Source organism: Taudactylus pleione, unplaced genomic scaffold (assembly GCF_031769625.1).
Source record: "Taudactylus pleione unplaced genomic scaffold, aTauple2 ptg000037l, whole genome shotgun sequence".
Classification (NCBI taxonomy): domain Eukaryota; kingdom Metazoa; phylum Chordata; class Amphibia; order Anura; family Myobatrachidae; genus Taudactylus; species Taudactylus pleione.
The window spans coordinates 7018999-7039449 of NW_028284439.1; the positions used below are offsets into that span (position 1 = coordinate 7018999).

The window sequence follows — 20451 nt, forward strand, 5'->3', positions numbered from 1 at the left end:
CGGCCACCCGGATCCACCTGAAAGTGCTCGCTGCCCCATAGGGCAGCGAGCAAAGTCAGGCGAATTCAGTGGCGAGTTGGGCTGCGATGGGCCGTTGCCGGCATTTTAACGCCGTTGTAATGGCACATCGCACTTAGTTGGATCGAGCCCTATATATTTTTACCGTGGTGTTCTGGTCAACTGGGCATTGTGGCAGGTGAGGGTGGGAAACCCACAAAAACCATGCAGCCAGGTAAGGGCTCAGATTGCCCAATCTGAAAATGTCTTTGAACAGATGGTCCCTGTCAGATTTGGTTTATGCCATCATGCATGTTGGTATTCTGTAATGGGGAGGGACTTTTGTATACACCACATACATTAAAAAAAAGTTGTTCAGTGTTTGTACAATAAAGGAATTGCAGTATTAAAGCCCTAGACTAGAACAGAGTCAATGTTGTAATTAAAACTGTTTAATATGCTTGTAATGTTGGTATGGTATTGCTTTGGAAGTCATCTCAACAAAATATTTAGCATTAAATATATTTTATATTTAAATGACATTTATATTTAAGTAAGGTTCATGGTTGCAAGGGCTCACTTAAGTGTGTCCACTGTTGGTAGGCTTACCTAGTTTTGTAAGACTTTTACAGTGGTTTGGTTATATAAAGGGTCCCTTTCCCTAGTATAAAACAGCAATCACATAATAAAAAGTTTGTCCCTTTTTAACATAAACGACAGGGCAGACTATATGAAGAATGTTGGCATTTAGTGTTTTCCCTTGGTTTGTTTTTTTAACTGTCATTCATTTATAATTCTGCAGTTTCATGGACTTCCCTGGCAACCAGTCTCAATAAATGTACATATATACATACACACATATGTATATATATATATATTTGTGTGTATGTATATGTGTGTGTATATATATATATATATATATATATATATATATATATAATTAGGGCCTCATTCTAAGGTGGGAGAAAAGCAGAAAAAAGCCATTAAGTATGTTTTTAGCACATACCATGTTTCAATGCAAGAGGTGGAGATGTATATAGTTTTTTGCATGTAGCCCACAAATACTGGACAGCTTTATTTTTACAATGCAATTTAGATTTGCATTTGGACACTCCTCTCCCCAATCTAATTCTCTCTCCATATTTTAAATCTGCCCACCTGCAGTGCAACATGGATTTACCACATGGTTACACATGGTTTTGTGCAAAGTTACTTACTCTTTTTTTACATTGCCTCAGAATCAGGCCCATAGTGAGCAGTAAAGCTTTGGAACACCCCCTAAGCTCTTCCTGCTCTGTGTAATGTAAGATAATACCTCAGTGGTTCCCAAACTGGGTTCCGCAGTGCACTTGCAGGGGTGCCACTGGTTGGTGGTCCAGGACCAAATGAAATTATTTATGGTCAATGTGATCGGCAAAACCAGTACTGGTGTTGCCTATCATAAAATGTGGACAAGCAGAAATAAAACACTGACCACCACCAACCACATAACTGAACCTAAGGATGACACTTTACTTTTAATTTTTCTGAATAAGACATTTTAGGCTTAGGGGTGCCATGAAATAAATGCTGATACTCTAGGACACGTGATTTAAAAAAGTTTGGGAACCACTGTAATACGTGACTATATTCCCACGGTGCCCCCCCATCTTATATTACTTATGGATTTTTTATTTAATATATTTAAATATTTGTTATTCTAAAAATAGAGGTCTCACTTACTTAAAGTACCATTTTCCTTGCTGCAGACCAATGTTTTCTCCTGGTATCCCAGTTCTTGGCCACAGACTGCTAGGGACAATCATTTCCAACATCACAGAAGTAGCTGCCACCTAAGAATACATTTTAAATGTTTACATTTAAAACAGATACAAAATACAGATCACTTTTTCATTAGAAATCAGTCCATTCTTTTTATAACCAGTATACAACCCCTGGCATTCTAGATATATATGCAAGAGATACAGGTGCTATTTTAAATGCCCACTTGGCATTGTAACATTGCTTTAAGCTGGGTACACACTTACCCGACAGAGCGACTGAGTTAGTAAACGATACACACTAACCAATAGGCCACTCAATCTGTCTGGCCAGATATCACAACTCGGCGCGCATTTAAATTTGCCTGCCCAGTTGTGATGTCAGTATGGGTGGTTCCTGCAGCCAGTGTACGGGTGGTCGGCGGGCGCCCGAACACACAGGCAAATGCACCAAAATATCTGTTATTACGTAATTCATAGACATATCAGGTACAGTATACACACCTGCTGATCTGCTGCTGATAGATCGCTCGTCGTTTTATCAAACGATATATCTAGTAGTGTATGCCCAACATGAAAAGGAAAAGTGCATGGATTGAATGCCTGTGATGCAATCTAATAAGGACTACACATATGTTGCCTCAGAGTCAAGGCCCCCATACATCAGCAATTGATTGCAGCAATCGTGCAATTTGCAATCGATTGTGTATAAAAAAATTTCCCTTTTACAATCGATTGTGGCAATTCTGCAATCGTTTGAAAAAGGGAAAGATTTTTATACACAATTGATTGCAAATTGCACGATTGCTGCAATCAATTGCTAATGTATGGGGGCCTTAACACACAATTGTATGTGGTGAAGAGGAGTGGATAAAAGTACAGTATATGTATTTCAATTTATAATTCACAGCTGCAAGTCTTGAAATATAAATTATGTGAGACTGTCTGAAAATAGAATTGTCTCCTGTAATGAAAGGTTTCTGGTACAATTTCATAGTGAACATCATAGTGAACAATAACATATATTGGTTGCAACCAGCAAGCTGTCTTTATCTGTTGGCCATACAGAATGTCCGCAAGAGGGTCAGCATTTATCATCTTGTATGTCTGAGAATGCATCTCAGTGGAGTAATTAATATTGTTACTGTAGAACAGAATGATCTGCTATCACAAATACCAAGCAACAAAAATGGTTTATGGAGAAAAATGTGTCTGCACTGATCTATTTATCTTCATGAATGAGTTCCTAGAAACAGTCCTGCTGTTGTGGAAACACAAACATTGCTTTCTTTCCTGGAGAGCTGATTTAGTAATACTGTGCTGCACACCTGAGCAATCTACAGCAGAGAATATAGAGTAACTATTATAACAGGAGTAAAGTGTGTGAAAAATGTCTTTGAACAACATGAGAAACGTAACTTTTTATGGAACTATGGACTTGATTAAATTTTGTATGCTATTGCACTTTGGCACTGATTCGGACCCGCTCGCTGCCGCAGGCAGCTCGCAGGATCTGTGGGCGTTTGTTTTTTTATTTTTGTGTGCAGACCGCATGCAAAGCTGTGGGTGACCAGAATCATTATTTACCCATGAACAATAAAAAATATAAACACAACAATGGAATAATTAGCAAATGAAAATGTTTCTCTTCCCAATTACGTAGTAAATCTTAATAAAGAAATGAGAAAAATTTTTAAATGAGTGATAGCTAATAGTGAAGGGTGAGAGATCATTATCTAGTTGTTATTACATAGATATCACCATTAATAACTACTGGGCAAATCCAGGAGTCACATGCATAATGTTTTTTTTCTGCTAATTCCCCTAAGGATAAATATATACTGTGTTCAAAGTCTTTATTTAGTGAACAATGAAAACAGAATAACAATAAAACAAATCGCCCTCAGTGCCATTCAAGAAAACAAAGCAAACCTGCAAAATCAAACCAGCACCAACTAGGTGCATATCAGGATAACATGCACAGATCCACAATCACAGGTACATGAACCACAATCCCCAACATGTAATTCCCTCAGCACAAACCCCAACATCAATCAGATAAGCAGTCATTAGCAAATAGACAAAAAAAAAAAGGAACATAACATTTTTGAAAAATCATTGTGAGTTCAATTCAAGCAATTGTATTGAATAATTATGAGATTATAATTGTAGTATCTACCAACAGCAAATTTAGTCAAATTTGATATATAATGGGATGACTAAAATGATGAGACTGTGTCATAAAGCATTTTATTGAATGACAGATAATGTAGTGGAAGATTAATTATAAATATGTACATACTGAAGTTAAGAATAAATCCATTAACAGTCCCAATAATGTGGTAAGTGAACCTATAATCATGTTTCAACAATTAGTTGAAAAAAATGTAAAGTCTATCATCTATAAAAAGTATTGTGCCAGGTCATAATTATATAGCAATATCTGAGTATAGGGCCTTAAAGGTAAATCATTACAAAATACTTCCATCATCTCCTACCAACCAGCCAGGTGAGCGCTCTACATTTATATATTATTTTTAATGTATTATAAGTGAGAGGAAATTCAGATAAATAGATCAAACCAATCCTAGAATGTCTAAAACAGAATGCCCTTTTTTTTTTTTTTTAAAGTCCTCTTCAAGAGCCATAATTTCCCTCTTCCTCCATAGGGCAGGCTTTGTGCTGGGTATATGTTGGTGGAAAGGAGTCTGGGCACCACACAGTTCACTTTGTCAGGCACAGCCCAGGCTCCCCCTTCCCCCTATATCCCGCAACCAGCCACCTCAGTTTTTTGTGTTGGTGCCTGCGATGAGGCACACTGTGGAAGCTCTACTAACAGCTTCATAGGTTTTTACTTTAGTTTTTTGTATAAATTGAGTAGGCAGCGCTAGGCATCCTACAGGACACCCGTGTTGCTGCTCCATCACCCCAGCACTGGCTGACGCGGCTGCTCCGGTCTCGGCAGAGCTCCAAGCCGCAGCAGGGTAAGGCAAGTGCAGCTCCCTGTTTACAAGAATCTGCGGGATCGCGGCTTATCACCGCCGGTAGGGGAGACACCAGCAGTGCAGGCAGGAGGGACCTAGGTAGTTTCTGCATTCTCCCTAGACCACCAGGGCAGCGGTGGCGCTAAGGTGGCCATTGCCCTGGGGCCTATGCCTGAAGGGGGAGGTAGGCTCTCCCTGCTGGCTCCTCCCCCACCCCTCAATACTTTTCCTCTTAAGAGGAAGTTGTTTCAGGGTAATTGCTCCTCCTCACAGATGCTGGGCAGCCATTTCTTTCAGAGTCTGCAGTTCAGCTGGTGTTTGGAAAGTACAGGCTCCAGGTCTCCCTGTATTCCCCACCCTCACTGGTCAGGTTATACATATTGCTCCTGCCTCCCCTGTTGGGGTTGGTTTGTTGAGCGTTTATTGCCTTATATTGTATTCAGTGTTTGACTGTTAGTGTGTTTTGCATAAGTCAGTCTCTACACTTATTGGTTTATCTGTGGTGCATTTACATTCTCTGCTCTAACCTATTTTTGCACATATCAGTTCTTGCTTTGGTGTGTGTTTTTTTCTTTTTTGATTCTGTACTAAGCTCCACTGGGGCAGGGACAGATGTGAATGGTAAAATATTCTCTGTAAAACGCTGCAGAATATGTGTGCGCTATATAAATAACTGGTAATAATAAATATGTCTTCCAGGGGTAAAGCTCCCAAGGAGGTGGGTGCTTTTAAGCTAAGTAATTGCAAGGCTTGTGCTGCTGTGGTTTCTACACAGGTTCCGGCCCATGATGGTGTCTGTGTTCGCTGTTTTACTACTTTAAAGCAGCAGCCCTCTCAGCTGCGACTGCCAGCCAGGAACCTGCTTGGATTTCCTCAATGTCACAGGTAATGCTACAAGTAGAGGATAGACTCTCAGTTCCTGTGGTAGCACCCTCTGTAGCTGAGCCTTCAGGTGTGGCCCAGGGTTCTAATGCGATGCCGTCCCCGTTGCTGCCTGTCGCTATGGAACCTCCTTGGATGAAGTCCTTTACGCAGTCAGTTCAGGGATTAGCACAGGTGTCTGAGTCCTTTAAACAGATGCTGGACAGGGAGCGCGCTACTAAACATAGGTCTACTAAGAGGGATAGTTTTATACCATTGTCTGAAATTGAATTTGACTCCTATGTTCCTTCTGATCTGTAGGAAGATCGATCGGTGGTTTCTGATGGGGAATCTTCGTCTATTCCAGAGGTTTCCCAGCCTCAGGTGGATGTGGTTTCCTTGATTAAGGCAGTTAAATTTGTTTTACTAATCAAGGATGCGGAACCAGGCCCTGCATCCAATGCTCCAGTGTCAGAATTTCCAGTTTTGTAATTTGCCATTTGGACTGTCCATGGCTCCTCGTGTGTTCACGAAGGTCATGGCGGCTCATCTTCAGAGCAGGGGAATCTGTATTTTTCCATATCTGGACGACTTACTTCTCCTGGCCCAATCTCAAGAGATTCTCAGGGAGCACGTCAAAGTGGACCTTCTCCAGGTTCACTGTTGGGTCATCAATAGGAAGAAATCTTCTCTGACTCCCTCTCAAGAGATGGTGTATTTGGGGGCCTTGCTGAACTCCAAGGCTCAGCGGGTGTTCCTCCCGGAAGACAAGGTTCAGGACTTGCAGTCCAGGATTCAGTTGTTTTTGCAGCACCGCCGAGTGTCAACTCATTCTTGCATGCAGGTGCTGGACTCTCTAGTCTCCACCTTCGACAAGTTGGAGTATGCCCAGTTTCATTCCCGGCCTCTACAGTTGAAGATTCTAGCCCAGTGGAACAAATTCCATCTTCAGCTCAAGTCCCAGATGATTATTCTTAGGTTAGTCATTCCCTGTTGTGGTGGCTCCAGGAGTCCCATCTGGTCAGGGAAGATCCCTTTTGGGTTCAGGACTGGGTCCTCCTCACCATCGATGCAAGTCTTCGGGGGTGGAGACCTTGCCGCTACTGCAGGGTCACCCAGTACAGATACAGTCCGACAACATGACGGCTGTCTCCTACATAAATCATCGGAGGCTCTTGCAGTCGGGCCGTGATGAGGGAAGTCTCTTGTATTCTACGGTGGGTGGAGAGGCATCTTCAGCCTCTGTCGGCAGTTTACATTCCCGGAGTGCAAAATTGAGAAGCGGACTTCCTAAGCTATCAGGACATTCATTTGGGTGAATAGGCTCTACATCCAGGTGTCTTTCAACTCCTAGTTCTTCACTGGGGTTTGCTGGACATCGACTTGATGGCGTCCCGGCACAATCACCAAGTTCTGAGGTACTGCTCTCGCACCAGAGATCCGGAGGCCTTTCTGGTGGACACTTTGGCAGTCCAGTAGACCTTCCTGCTCCTGTACTTCTTCCCTTCAACCTCTCTGATTCCTCGAATCCTCCGCAAATGAAGTTTGAGGGAGGCATGGTGATCCTAATGGCTCCCAATTGGCCGCGAAGGGTGTGGCAAGCAGACCTTCAAGGCTTCTCTGTCGACTCTCCTCTGCGGCCAGATCTTCTGCCTCAGGGCCTGTGCTTTCATCCAGATCTGGCCTGTCTTGCTTTGTCGGGGCAGCTCTTGAGACACCATCTTAAGAGCTAAAGGATTCTCTTGGGGAGTCATTAACAGTATGCTTAATGCCCGTAAGCCCTCTTTGGCTAGAGTTTACCATCAAGTATGGAGGACTTACTTTGGTGTTCAACTAGAAATTTCAACCCCAGGTCATTTCGACTCTCTCGAATTATTTCTATTTTGCAAGCAAGGATGGATTTGGGCCTTGCTTCACTGAAAGTGCAGGTTTCAGTTCTTTTCGGCCCTTTTTCAGAGACCGATTGCGCTGTTGCCTGATGTTCAGACTTTCTGCAGGTGTTCCACCAAGTACAACCACCATTTGTACTGCCAGTGGCTCCTTGGAATTTGTCTCTGGTTCTTAGGGCCCTCAGGCTTCGCCTTTTGAGCCCTTGGATACTGTGGACATTTCTTGGCTAACATGAAAGACTGTCTTCCTCCTGGACAAGTGTTGGGCTAGAGCACTTTATCCTGTCACTCTCCGTTTCTAATCTTTCACGAGCTGTCCTTCAAACGCGACTACATTACCTTCCAAAGGTTGTTTCCAGGTTTCACATCAATCAAGAGATTGTGGTTTCGGATTCTTCTCTCTGGATGTCGTTCAGGTCCTCCGGATTTATGTAGATAGGATAAAGGATCTGCGTAGGACAGATGCTCTCTTTGTCCTGTATGACTTTCGCAAACAGGGCTGGCCAGCAACTAAGCAGACGCTCGCCAGATAGATCCATTTAACTATTCGCCACGCGTATGCTGTGGCGGATCTTCCTGCACCGTCCGCGGTGAGGGCTCATTCAACCCTGTTGGTGGGCAGTTCGACGTGGTGCTTCCGCTGAGCAGCTGTGTAAGGCGGCAACGTGGTCTTCTGCCAATACGTTCCTGAAGTTCTATTCCTTTGATACCTTCGCCACACCTCTGTGGCTTTTAGGCGAAGGGTTCTATGTGCAGCCCAGGAGCGTCCAATTCCTTAGGGGATTGACTTTGGCACGTCCTAGCATAAAGCCTGTGTCCCCTATGGAGGAAGAAGAAAAGGAGATTTATGTGCTTATCTGTTAAATCATTTCTTCGATTCCATAGGGGACACACTGCTCCCACCGTGACACACCTGGCTTATGGAGCTTCCTCTGTTTTCGGTTCTCCTGATCACATATCTTGTCTGCTTGGACCTGAGTGCGTGCCGGTCTTCCTTCTTCTCCTTCTCACTCCTTGTCTTAGGCTTGTTAACAACAGGTGGCTGGGGCGGGATATAGGGGAAAGGGGGAGCCTGGGCTGTGCCTGGCCAAGTTAACTGTGTGGTGCCCAGACTCCTTTCCACCAACCTATACCCTCACACAGTTCACGTTTTCCAGGTCACCCAGCACGTGCGCACGTGTATTTATTACTGACACATTTTAAAAGATCCACAGATTGAGCTACTTATGTCAAATGATTCTGTCAGGAGACCTGCAATACATGCACTGTTTGGGTTCCTGAAGACCAAATTTGAGAACCTGTGTCCTAGAGAATCCACTCGGCTGCCTATAAGTTCAGGGATTGGATCATTATTGAATAGATATTCAGTGCTTCTATTCATTAGTAAATTCACTCCTCTGATAGAGATGGAATAGAGTGCTGATATTTAGTTGATTTATCTTCTTTTAGTGTCTGCCAACTTTTAATTTATCTTTTGACCTCCGACAGACACTTTACTGTATGTAACATTTTGTTTGTGTAACCCTGGTTAAGGGTTAAAGACCATACTATATTAATAAGTATAATATATTTTACCTCATATAATGTACTGTAGTCACAATTCATGAGGTAAAATTGTATATGTGTGTCATGTATTTATAATGGAGTGCATGTGTGTGTATGTGTATATATATATATATATATATATATCTGTTTATGTGGTACTTTTTTTTTCTCTTGCGTGAGGATGTGCCCCGATGTGTGGGATGCACATGCACAGAGGAAGTAGGGGGCTGAGTCATATGGCTGGTAGTGGTTGGGTTCCTTTCAGGGAAATAAGGGCTTGGACAGAGAGAGGTAGAAAAGGAGCTGCCGGCAGACTAATACCTCTTTTACACCAAAAACCCAGGTCCGACCTGGGTTTTCAGAGATGGTTCCAACCCAGGTCAGACCCCGTTTACACAGCACCATCGATCTGGGTTATTCCCAGATCAGCCCCGTTCACACTGAACCTGTGTCTGCCCTGCTAAACTTATGAGGTCATAAAAAGTGGGATGTGACTGCTCCACAACCACCAATCAGCTAATTTTAGGCATGACCCAGGTCGGATAACCCGGGTTGCACCGTTTACACTGCACCATTACCCAGGTCCATCCTGGGTCCGACCCTGGTAGCTACCTGGGTTGGATTGCCAGGTCACTTGACCCGGGTTATTTATCAGGGACCCTTTTACACTGAGCTATGACCCAGGTAGACCCGGCAAAAACCCAGGTTTTTGCTCTGGTGTAAAGGGGGTATAAGAGTTAGTCTGCTGATCCCTCCACTCAGTACCCATCCCCTCAGATGCAGGCTGGGCTGGGGGGCACGGTGCCATGTGACACAGCTGCCTGCTACACAGTGACTGACAAACACGCCGGCAGCTGTGTTTGTTTTAAGTAGCAGCCAATGACAGTCTGTCAGACTCTCACTGACTGCTGCTGTTGCTGCGCCCACTGCCGCAGCCGCTCCATCTTCCGGCTCCTGCAGTGGGTAATGGGAGAGACGTCATGAAGTCTCTCCCATAATGCAGAGCGGGCTGGCCTGGGAGGAAAGATGGAGGAGCGGCTGGCGGGAGCGGGGATTCAGGTAAGTGTTTGTTTTTTGTTTTTTTTAATTTGTGTGTCTAACGGGGGGAGGGCCTACAAGGGGGGAGACCACGACTGGGGGCACTACAAGGGGGGGGGGGGGCCCTGCTGGCAGCACTGCATAGGGGGAGACTACAACTGGGGGGGACTACTACTTTCACTGGGGGCACTGCATCGGGGAGAGGGTACTGCATCGGGGGGAGGGGACTGCTATCACTGGGGGCACTGCATCGGGGGGCGGGGACTGCTATCACTGGGGACACTGCATCAGGGGGATGGAACTACTATCACTGGGGACACTGCATCAGGGGGATGGAACTACTATCACTGGGGGCACTGCATCAGGGGGACCACAGCTGGGGGCCCTATATACTGGGGGTACTGCATAGGGGGGAGACTACCACTATTTAAGGAGCAGTGCATAGAGGGTACCACTACTGGGGACACTATATAAGGGGCACTGCACAGGGGCGATCACTACTGGAGGCCTGCATAAGGGGGTCCGCTCCTGGGGCACTGTATATGGGCACCACTACAGGGGGCTGTCCCTAATCTTTATTTTTACTTTACATTAATCCCATATGGACCTGCCTCCTCCCTGGAACACTTGAAGGGGGCAGGGGGGCGCGCCGTAGCACGCACGTGCTCCTCTGCCAGGGCTGCATGCATGCATTTGCCCCACAGGCTAAAAGTTGCCAGCCAGCCCCTGCATCCCCTTGTATCCCAGAGTGGCAGCTTAGCAATTAAGGCTGCCGGGCGCAGGGGGGTGGAGCAGGAGAGGGAGCTTGTGGGATTGGTGGCCGGGTCCGGCTCTCCTTGGCAATGGGGTGGAGGAGTCTTGTGGAGGATTGCAGAGTGTGGTGATCAGAGTGCGGGCGGCTCCTGAACAGCTGTGCGCAGCCAAGGAGCCGTAAGTGTCTGCAGCAGTAGCGGCTTGTGGCAGTGGGAGCCAGACATCAGTGTCGGCTGTAGGAAGGAGGCTAGCCGCTGTCAGACAAGCCAGCACACACAGTCACCCCTAATGATTCAGGCAGATGGTCAGTACTACACAGTTGGGGAGCAGATCAGCACAGATGGGGGTGAGGAGACAGGCGTGTAGCTGAAGGGGCTCAGAGCAGCAGCAGTCAGCAGAATCTTATATTCAGCAGCAGTGCCTGCCAGCAGATGTGAGTAACTTATTACACTGCACATACACTCAGGGACATATTCAACTAGGCTGCGAATCCGTTATCGGTGATAATTAATCGCTGATGTCATTTTCGCCGTTTTCACTTTTCCTCATATTCAATATCAAAGACTTTTCGCAGGTGCGAAAAGTCTTTGTCAAAAACTGGGGATAACTTTTCACCATAGAATAGGTGGAGATAAAAAGTGCAGAATTGGGGTTTTGGGGTGTAGACTTAAAAAAAAGTACCCTGCACCCCTTGGAATGTCCCCTAAAACAATCTGTGTCAAAACAAATGTAAAAAGTTCCATAGGACACCCCAAAAAGTGGTTTCGTTTTGGGGGTGAAAGAAAAGTTGGGGGACAAACTTAAAAACTAGTGAAATAGACTCAGGGAGGTTCCCCAAGTATGCGGCAGGTGTTGATTAGTTTTGTGAAGAATTTTCAAAGTTCACTTTAGGGACTTAAAAATAGGCTTGCACCCATTTTCATGTAACCCAAATTTGATGGGACTAGTTATTTAAAAAAAAAAAAAAAATGCTATTCTTCATCACTATCTTAACGGCGCAAAAAAACACTTGTTGAGACCGTTTAAAAGCAGCAAATACCTTCAGCACAGCAAGTCGGGGGTACCCATAATGAATCCCCATGTCAGACCATCTTTTGGAGGGTGACAGGCTGACTTCTCCAATAGTGACAGGACTTTTCGCTGCTTAACTTTCCACCGGGTCCTGTTTTCGCTGATTCCAAATTGAAAACTGGGATACTCGGGCACGCGCCTGATACTTTATCCCCATCAAAAGCTCTGATGATGGCGAAAAGTCCGGCAACTGACTTTTTGCCTGTAATTGAATATGTCATCCTGTAATAGGGTAGACTGTATTCTTATACCTATTTCACAGAAGCAAACCGAAAGAAGTGACTTATAAAAGATGTCACAACCTGTATAACCTAGGGCTGTTTAGCTTTTCATCACCCAGCTCTTTTACTAATAAAAGTGAAGCGGAGATAGTTTGGGGTGTTAGACCCACGCTGTGAAGCAAGATATATAGACCAAGCCAATTGGACTTTCATTTACTAAAACAATAGCAGCTAGTTAACGTAGACACTTCCAGTGACCATAGATGGTAAGAAAGTACTGTATCCGGTCACAGTTACAGAAAACTTCTAACATCCTCTCTAAGTTGAAGTATATTCCCAAAATAGACCATAAGGAACATTCTGCAAATTGCAGATGCATAACTTTTGTCTGATGTTTGGACTCTAATTAAACGGTACTTTGCTAGAGTACTATTGCATGAAATGTGAGCAGCAGCAACTCCTACCCTCTCACTGGGAAGCTGCCGCTGCTTCTGGTCCTGGTATCTGCACAATGAATGTCAGGCACTGGGACTTGCGCATTTTCGGTGGTAGTGCCGCACATGCACATAACACTAGACCAGCTTCTCGGGGCTGCATTGGTAGCCTCCCTGAGATGCCCTGTAGGACTGCCCGAAAGGCAGAGCAGCGTCTTCCACTGGAAACCGCTCTCTGCTTATTGCAACCTGGACTGGCAGTCCCAGGGCAGGAGACACCTCCCCCTGGGGCTGCCTGTCCTGTGCGTGACTGGCAGGTGGCACTTCCAGTAGGAAGCCACCTCCAGTCACAGTGTAGTGCACTGTCTCACTGAAGTTGAGGATTTTACTGGGGGGGCTGCAGCCTCTAGGTAAAATCCGCCACTGAATGTGAGTTTACTTTTATTTAAGCTAATGGACCCTATATATGTTTTTATATGATATACCTAATTTGTTCAGTTAACATATAAACCTCATATGTACAATGCTTGGAATGATAAAGTTGTATTTGTGTTAACCTATTAATTTTGGTTATATGAAATATTTGTTTTCCATCCACACTAAAGATGTGCATAGTTATGGTAAGACACCTTTTTGAGTTTAAAATAGAAATAGTTTTAAACTACAGTACTTGGAGAATAGGAGACTGTGTAGAAGCCATGTGTTAACAAGAAAGACAATGGATATTTAAACTGGATGCTGTCACATAAGGAGAATAAATAAGGAATGCTAGTTATTTTTTTTTGTTTTGTTTATTAAAGACTGCTTAAAATATAATTCTGTTTATCTGGGCCAAGTAGTTGAGCTAGACGGCTTTGTATGAGTATCCGAGTCTCTGCCTTAATTTTGTTATTTTTAAGATAAACATACCGACTGGGTTTGGTAAGTACTCTAACCCTCCCCTGCCCCCCCCCCTAACCCTCCCTTAGTGGGGCCTAACCCTAACCTCCCCCCTGGTGGTGACTATCCCTAACCTCCCCCAGTGGTGCCTAACCCCACCTTCCCGCACCCTAAACCTAACCATACTGGGGGGGGGGGGGTGCCTAACCCTAACCTCCCCCCCAGTGGTGCCTAATCCTAACCCCCCCCCTTATCCCTAACCCTAAGTCCCCCCGTGGGTGCCTAAACCTAACCCTCCCCTGCCGTGGCTAACAGCTAGATAGCTGCATGCCTTCATTTGTGATGCCGGCTGTCAGGATTTTGGCGTGGGGCTTAAGATAGTCCTGGGTCGGGCTTCCATTTTTTAAAAAACTTATTTCTTCAGGGTCCATAGGGGGGTCCACAGGGTTGACCTTGGGGTATAGGTTGGGAACCAAATTCGGGCACCACGCTTTCAGCTCCCAGGATGCACTGGGTCCATTCTCCCTATAACCCCACCCCCAAGCCAGAGGCACCTCAGTTTAAGTTGGTGCCCGGCCGGAGTCGGTCACTGTTATCGCAGGGGGGCTGATTAGCAGCCACATCATTTTATTTTATGAGTTTTAATTTTATTTTATTTTTAGAACTCGTCAGAGCGGCAGCGTCGGACTGTCCATTGGACGTCCAAGCTGCCGCTCCTCCACCCCGCTGGCGCCGCGACGCCAGTACAGATCTGGGGATCTCGGCGGCACACCAGAGTCTGTGCTAGCCGGACTCTGTGGGCGCCCAGGACTGCTGCCGGATCACCGGGGAACAGGTAATATTGCGGGTATATGCAGTCTTTGCCTCCGGTCTCTGGAGACAGACTGGAGGCGCTGGCAGTGGCAGCGGGCCCCCCCCATACCCCGCGTGTACACTAGACCACCAGGGACTTATAGTTTGGCAGCAGGAAGCCGGCGTCCCGGGGGTTAATAGCCGGCCAGGGGAGGCAGCCTTCCCTGTTACAGCGGCTCCTTCCCTCAACTCAGCGCGCCTTTCCAGCGCAAGGTCTGGCGTCCCTGAGCTGCTTCCTCCGTGGGCCACGCTACCTCTGAGGTCTCCAGGTGCCCATTTTATCTCTATGGTGCAGCAGCAGAGCTCCTAGGATGGCAGTTGGTCCACTCCCCCATTTAGGTCAGTGTACACAGTGCTATAGCCTTCCCAGACACTGAATCTGGGCAGATGAATGTACAGTAGTGCCACTTGCAGTATATTATATGTAATGTTTATGTATATAAAGTATATATATGTCTGCTTTGTATGTGACTTAAGCACTGACTGTCTGTGCTTTATTCTCTCACCTGTCAGTGTATATCTATCCCTTTTCTTTACATTCTGCCCTAATACAGGTGTACTTAGGGTGGCTCTGAGACCTCACATATATATACTTGTCAATATTTGTGAGGTCGGTCACATACTGTTGCGTGCTGCTCGTTGCCATATTTTAGATGGAACTGTGTGTTGCATACGCTGATAATGGGTCCCTGCAGCTAATACTAGCACCAGTCAGGACCAGTATAGCGCTTCTTAATATTTCCACAATGATTGTTAGTCAGATATATCTGACCAGGAAATAGAGCACGATACTGCACCCATTTGTTTGCTATCTTGCAAGTCATGTGCTGCAGGTGTGAGTATGGAGGATTTGACTCAAGGGTTATGTATACGGTGCCATCAGGTGCCGGGCCCCTTAAAGGACCCCCCTTGGGCATTTTTTTTTTCTCAAGATCCTGGCCTCCATTGCGGATCGCCTGGTGGTCGCCATAGTTGTAACCCACTTGGGGTTCCCTCAACATGCTACCCTTCCCTCTCAGGGTATCTCGCAGTTCTTGCAGTTTACCCCTGTGACACAGACTGTTGCACAGTACATGCAATTCCCTCAGATACCACAACAGTCTGTCATTTCTCTTGCAGGGATTTCCACAACGGCCACCCTGGGTGGATGTCGTTTCTAGGAAACCCAAGAAGGCGTAATAAACGCCCTGTGGTGTCTCCTTAGTGTGCACTGCTGTCTAACGCAGATCGTCAGCTTAGGGAAAAATGGATAATATCCTTGATTTGGTGCGGGCAATCAAGTCCATTCTGGTTATAGAGGATGTCGAACCTGCACCTAAATCAGATCACCCTCAGTTTAAGCTTTAAGGTGTCTTCCCCCTCTCTGACCAGCAGGTGGATCACATGGCGGAGATCTGGCAATTGCCAAATAAAAGGTATCACGAAAGCGTTGGGCCTCCTGTTACCCATTCCCTGAGGGTCATTGCAAGTAATAGGAATCACCTCCTGCAGTAGATTCTTATGTTACTTGTTTGATTAAGAGCGCTACTACGCCTCCCATCCCTGCCCGGACGGATTCTACGAATAAGTAGGTGGTAGCTTTGCCTGAACTCAGTATACTCGCTTTCAGGAACTGTTGTCCGTCCAAGTATGGCTATCGCAGGGGTGGCTAATACTTTTTTGGACCTTTTTCCCTCAAAAGTTTTTGGGGATCAGATGTCTTTTGCTGCTCACATTCAAATTGCAGTTTCCTATGTGGGAGGAACAACATTGGATGCCAGTCTCCTAACCTCCAGGGTTTCGGCCGCGACTGTATCTGCCCACCATACCCTATGGCTGCGCTCCTGGAAGGCAGAGGTGGACTCCAAGATAGACCTTAAAATGGATTACCCTATAATGGGGAGATCTTGTTTGGCCCTGACCTTGACAAGATTGTAGCAACATTGGCAGTATCCTTCAACTACTTCCACTACAAGGCCTTGGACTACATCCGTTAAGTCCTTTTTGTCCTAAAGGAAAGCCTAAAGGTCAGTCCTTTCCTAGGCTGTCGGCCTCCATGAGGGCCGCCATACCCGGAACCAAGCAGACCTGGAACTCCGGGCGTCCTGCTTCTAGACCTGAGGATAAACCTTCAGCCTGACGGGACAGGCCTTCATCTGGGGGATCCCAGAGTGAGATACCGACTTTCTGTGCTGGTGTCAAGTCACCACGGATGCTTGGGTAAGAGATGGGGTCTCTCATTGCTCAGACGGCCTCCCCAAATGTTTTGCTACACAGGCCCTTCTTCAGACCCGAACAAGGCCTTTGAAATCCAGAAAGCTATACAGTCCTTGCGGTAAGCAGGGGTGATTATGCCAACCTCTCTATCTCAGCGGGGGACTGGTTATTCTACTTTCTGGTTCAGAGGCCAAATGGTCCTCATTGGCCTATCCTCTATCTCAAATCCATGAACCAATTCCTAAAGGTGCCTAGGTTCAGGAGGGAACCCCTACGCTCCATCATCTGAACTTTGGAACCTGGGGACTTTATGGTATCGCTGGATATTCAAGATGCGTACCTACAGGTACCTATATAGCCCTCTCATCAGCGTTATCTCAGGTTTGCTGTGCTACAGCAACACTTTCAATTTTCAGGCTCTGCCCTTTGGACTGTCCACAGCCCCACCAGATTTGCGGCTTGTATGACAGCCCACCTGTTCGGGGTATCTTACTGCTCCTGTATCTGAATGGCCTCCTGCTCTTAGTAGGATCACAAGGTACTTCAAAGCCATTTCCAGTTAACCATTGCTTTCCTCCTTCACAAGCACGAATGGTTAATCAACTGGGAAAAAAGTCCTCCCTGAATCCCTCACAGGGTTTGATTCATCTGGAGCCTTGCTGGACTCGTAATGCGGGTTCTGGAATCCAGGGTGTCTACCTTCGGAAGGGTGGAATATGCTCAGTTCCATTCCAGGCCTTTGCAATAAAAAAACAAAACAACTGATCCTCTCCAGGTGGAACAGGTTTCTCCATCGGATCAATGTTCAGACAATGATGCTCTCTCCGGAGGTGCGTCTGTCTCTATCTGGGTGGCTATGGCCATCTCATCTAACCGGGGGTCGCCACTTTTTGGATCCCGGACTGGGTAATCCTTACAACGGACGCTAGTCTCTGGGGCGCAGTGACCGGTCCGCACTTCTTTCTGGGCATTTGGATATCGGTCAATTCAACCCTGCCAATCTACTTATTGGAACTTCGAGCTGTCTTAGGGCCCTCACTCTGGCCTAACACATACTTCATGGTAAGCCTGTAAAGGTTCAGTCCGACGCTGTCTCAACAATGACTTACAGTCAGGTCCATAAATATTGGGACATTGACAGAATTTTCAGATTTTGGCCTCTATTCACCACCACAATGGTTTTGAAATGAAACAAACAAGATGTGCTTTAACTGCAGACTTTCAGATTTAATTTGAGGGTAATTACATCCAAATCGGGTGAATGGTGTAGGAATTACAACAGTTTCAATATGTGCCTCCCACTTTTTAAGGGACCAAAAGTAATGGGACTATCAACTCAAAAGCTATTTCATGGACAGGTGTGAGCTATTCCCTCATTATTTCATTATCAATTAAGCAGGTAAAAGGTCTGGAGTTGATTCTAGGTGTGACATTTGCATTTGGAATCAGTTGCTATCAACTCTCAATATGAGATCCAAAGAGCTGTCACTATCAGTGAAGCAAGCCACCATTAGGCTGAAAAATCAAAACAAACCCATCAGAGAGATAGCAAAAACATTAGGTGTGGCCAAATCAACTGTTTGGAACATTCTTAAAAAGAAAGAACGCACTGGAGAGCTCAGCAACACCAAAAGACCCGGAAGACCACGGAAAACAACTGTGGTGGATGACAAAATAATTATTTCCCTGGTGAAGAAAAACCCCTTCACAACAGTTGGCCAAATCAAGAACACTCTCCAGGAGGTAGATGTATATGTGTCAAAGTCAACAATCAAGAGAAGACTTCACAAGAGTGAATATAGAGGGTTCACCACAAGATGCAAACCATTGGTGAGCCACAAAAACAGGAAGAAAAGATTAGAGTTTGCCAAACAACATCTAAAAAAGCCATTACAGTTCTGGAACAACATCCTATGGACAGATGAGACAAAGATCAACTTCTACCAGAGTGATGGGAAGAGAAGGAAAGGAACTGCTCATGATCCAAAACATACCACCTCATCAGTGAAGCATGGTGGTGGTAGTGTCATGGCGTGGGCATGTATGGCTGCCAATGGAACTGGTTCCCTTGTATTTATTGATGATGTGACTGCTGACAAAAGCAGCAGAATGAATTCTGAAGTGTTTCGGGCAATATTATATGCTCATATTCAGTCAAATACTTCAGAACTCATTGGACGGCGCTTCACAGTGCAGATGGACAATGACCCGAAGCATACTGCAAAAGCAAACAAAGAGTTTTTTAAGGCTTAAAAGTAGAATGTTATGCAATGGCCAAGTCAATCCCCTGACCTGAATCCGATTGAGCATGCATTTCACTTGATGAAGACAAAACTGAAGGGAAAATGCCCCAAGAACAAGCAGGAACTGAAGACATTTGCAGTAGAGGCCTGGCAGAGCATCACCAGGGATGAAACCCAGCATCTGGTGATGTCTGCAGGCAATTACAGCCTGAAGTCTGGAATGCATAAAGGATTTGCAACAAAGTATTAAAAAGTGAAAGTTAGATTTAGGATTGTTTAGTTTGTCCCATTACTTTTGGACCCTTAAAAAGTGGAAGGCACATACAGAAACCGTTGTAATTTCTACACAGTTCACCTGATTTGGATGTAAATACCCTCAAATTAAATCTGAAAGTCTGCAGTTAAAGCACATCTTGTTTGTTTCATTTCAAAGCCATTGTGGTGGTGAATAGAGGCCAAAATATGAAAATTCTGTCAATGTCCCAATATTTATGGACCTGACTGTACATCTAGGAGACACTCAAAGTTGGGCAGCATTCTGACATAGACCTTGGGTCTCCTCCCGGCCATCTCTGCAGTGTTCATTCTGGGAGTTCTCTATTGGGAAGCGGACTTCCTCAGCCATCACGACATGCATCCCGAGGACTGGTCTCTTCTCCAAAAGAGGTTTCAACTCCTAGTGAGCAGAGGCGTCCTCCCAGAGGGGATCCTCATGGCCTCCTGACTCTATCACACTGCTGGTGTTAGGGTCCAGTACTAAAGATACCAAAGCAACCTTCGGTGACGCGTTGTCAGTGAAGTGGACCTTCCAATTTGTGTACCTGTTTCCTGGTTCTAAGGATTCTATGGCTCTGTCATCATCGGGATGTTTAGAGCGTGTAAGCCGGCTTTTGCTGGGATCTGCCACAGCATGTGGCATACATAATTCTTATGATATCATACCTGTAGCTACGATCCTCAGGTGTTTAGGATTTCCAAAAGTTCTGGTATACCTTCCAGCTGGCTTGGGTCTAGCCCTCCGCCTGGCCTCCCTGGTAGTGCAGGTCTCTGCACTGTCAGTATGTTTAGGATGTGGAATTGCTCCACTCCTGGGCATATCCAGTCCTTCCTTCAGGGTGTTTTCTGGATTCTGCCTCCCTTTATCCCCCCCTAGGGGCTCCTTGGGATTTGGTAGTGGTTTTTCGTGCCCTCTTGGGGCCTCTTAATGAACCACTAGCTTTGATAGCACTTACGTGATCTATAGCTTAAACTCTTTTTCTTATGGTATTTGCATCTGCCAGGAGTGTCGGAATTGGGAGCATTCTCATGTAGCTCCTTCTTCTGGATATTTCACCAAGACAGGGTTGTGAGTTGCACTCGCCCTGTGTTTCTTCCTAAAGTGGTTTTTAAGTTCCATATTATTCAGGAACTTATGGTACCGATATTTCAGTCACCAGTCCTCTCGGCTGGTGTGGCCTCATTGACTGTGGTCCGGCCTCTCAGGATTTATGTGTTCCTTCCAGAAATCAGACTCCTTATTTGTGCTCTATGGATTTCACAGGAAAGGATGGATGGCCAATAAACAAACATTGGCTAGATATGTCTATCTCAGGGGCCTCAACATAGGGGCCTTATCTGTTTTGGTTTCTGTTGATATTTATTCTACTCGGGCTGTGGACCCCTCGTGGGCGGCTCGCTGTGGCGCCTTGGCTGTACAGCCTTACAAGGTGGCCATTTGGTCTTCTGTCC

At 45.7% G+C, this 20451-nt stretch overlaps 1 protein-coding gene across 2 annotated transcripts in view; it reads right to left on the reverse strand.

Moving 5' to 3' along the window:
• Positions 1-20451, reverse strand: part of LOC148538712 (transient receptor potential cation channel subfamily V member 6-like) — a 128786-nt gene that overhangs the window by 535 nt on the left and 107800 nt on the right. Inside the window, exon 14 of one of the 2 annotated variants that reach the window (XM_088452366.1) lies at positions 1720-1829. In XM_088452366.1, the coding sequence (XP_088308492.1) occupies positions 1720-1829 (110 nt within the window). Of the gene's footprint in view, positions 1-1719; positions 1830-20451 lie in introns of those variants that run through there. The other variant, XM_088452367.1, reaches the window with a different exon arrangement.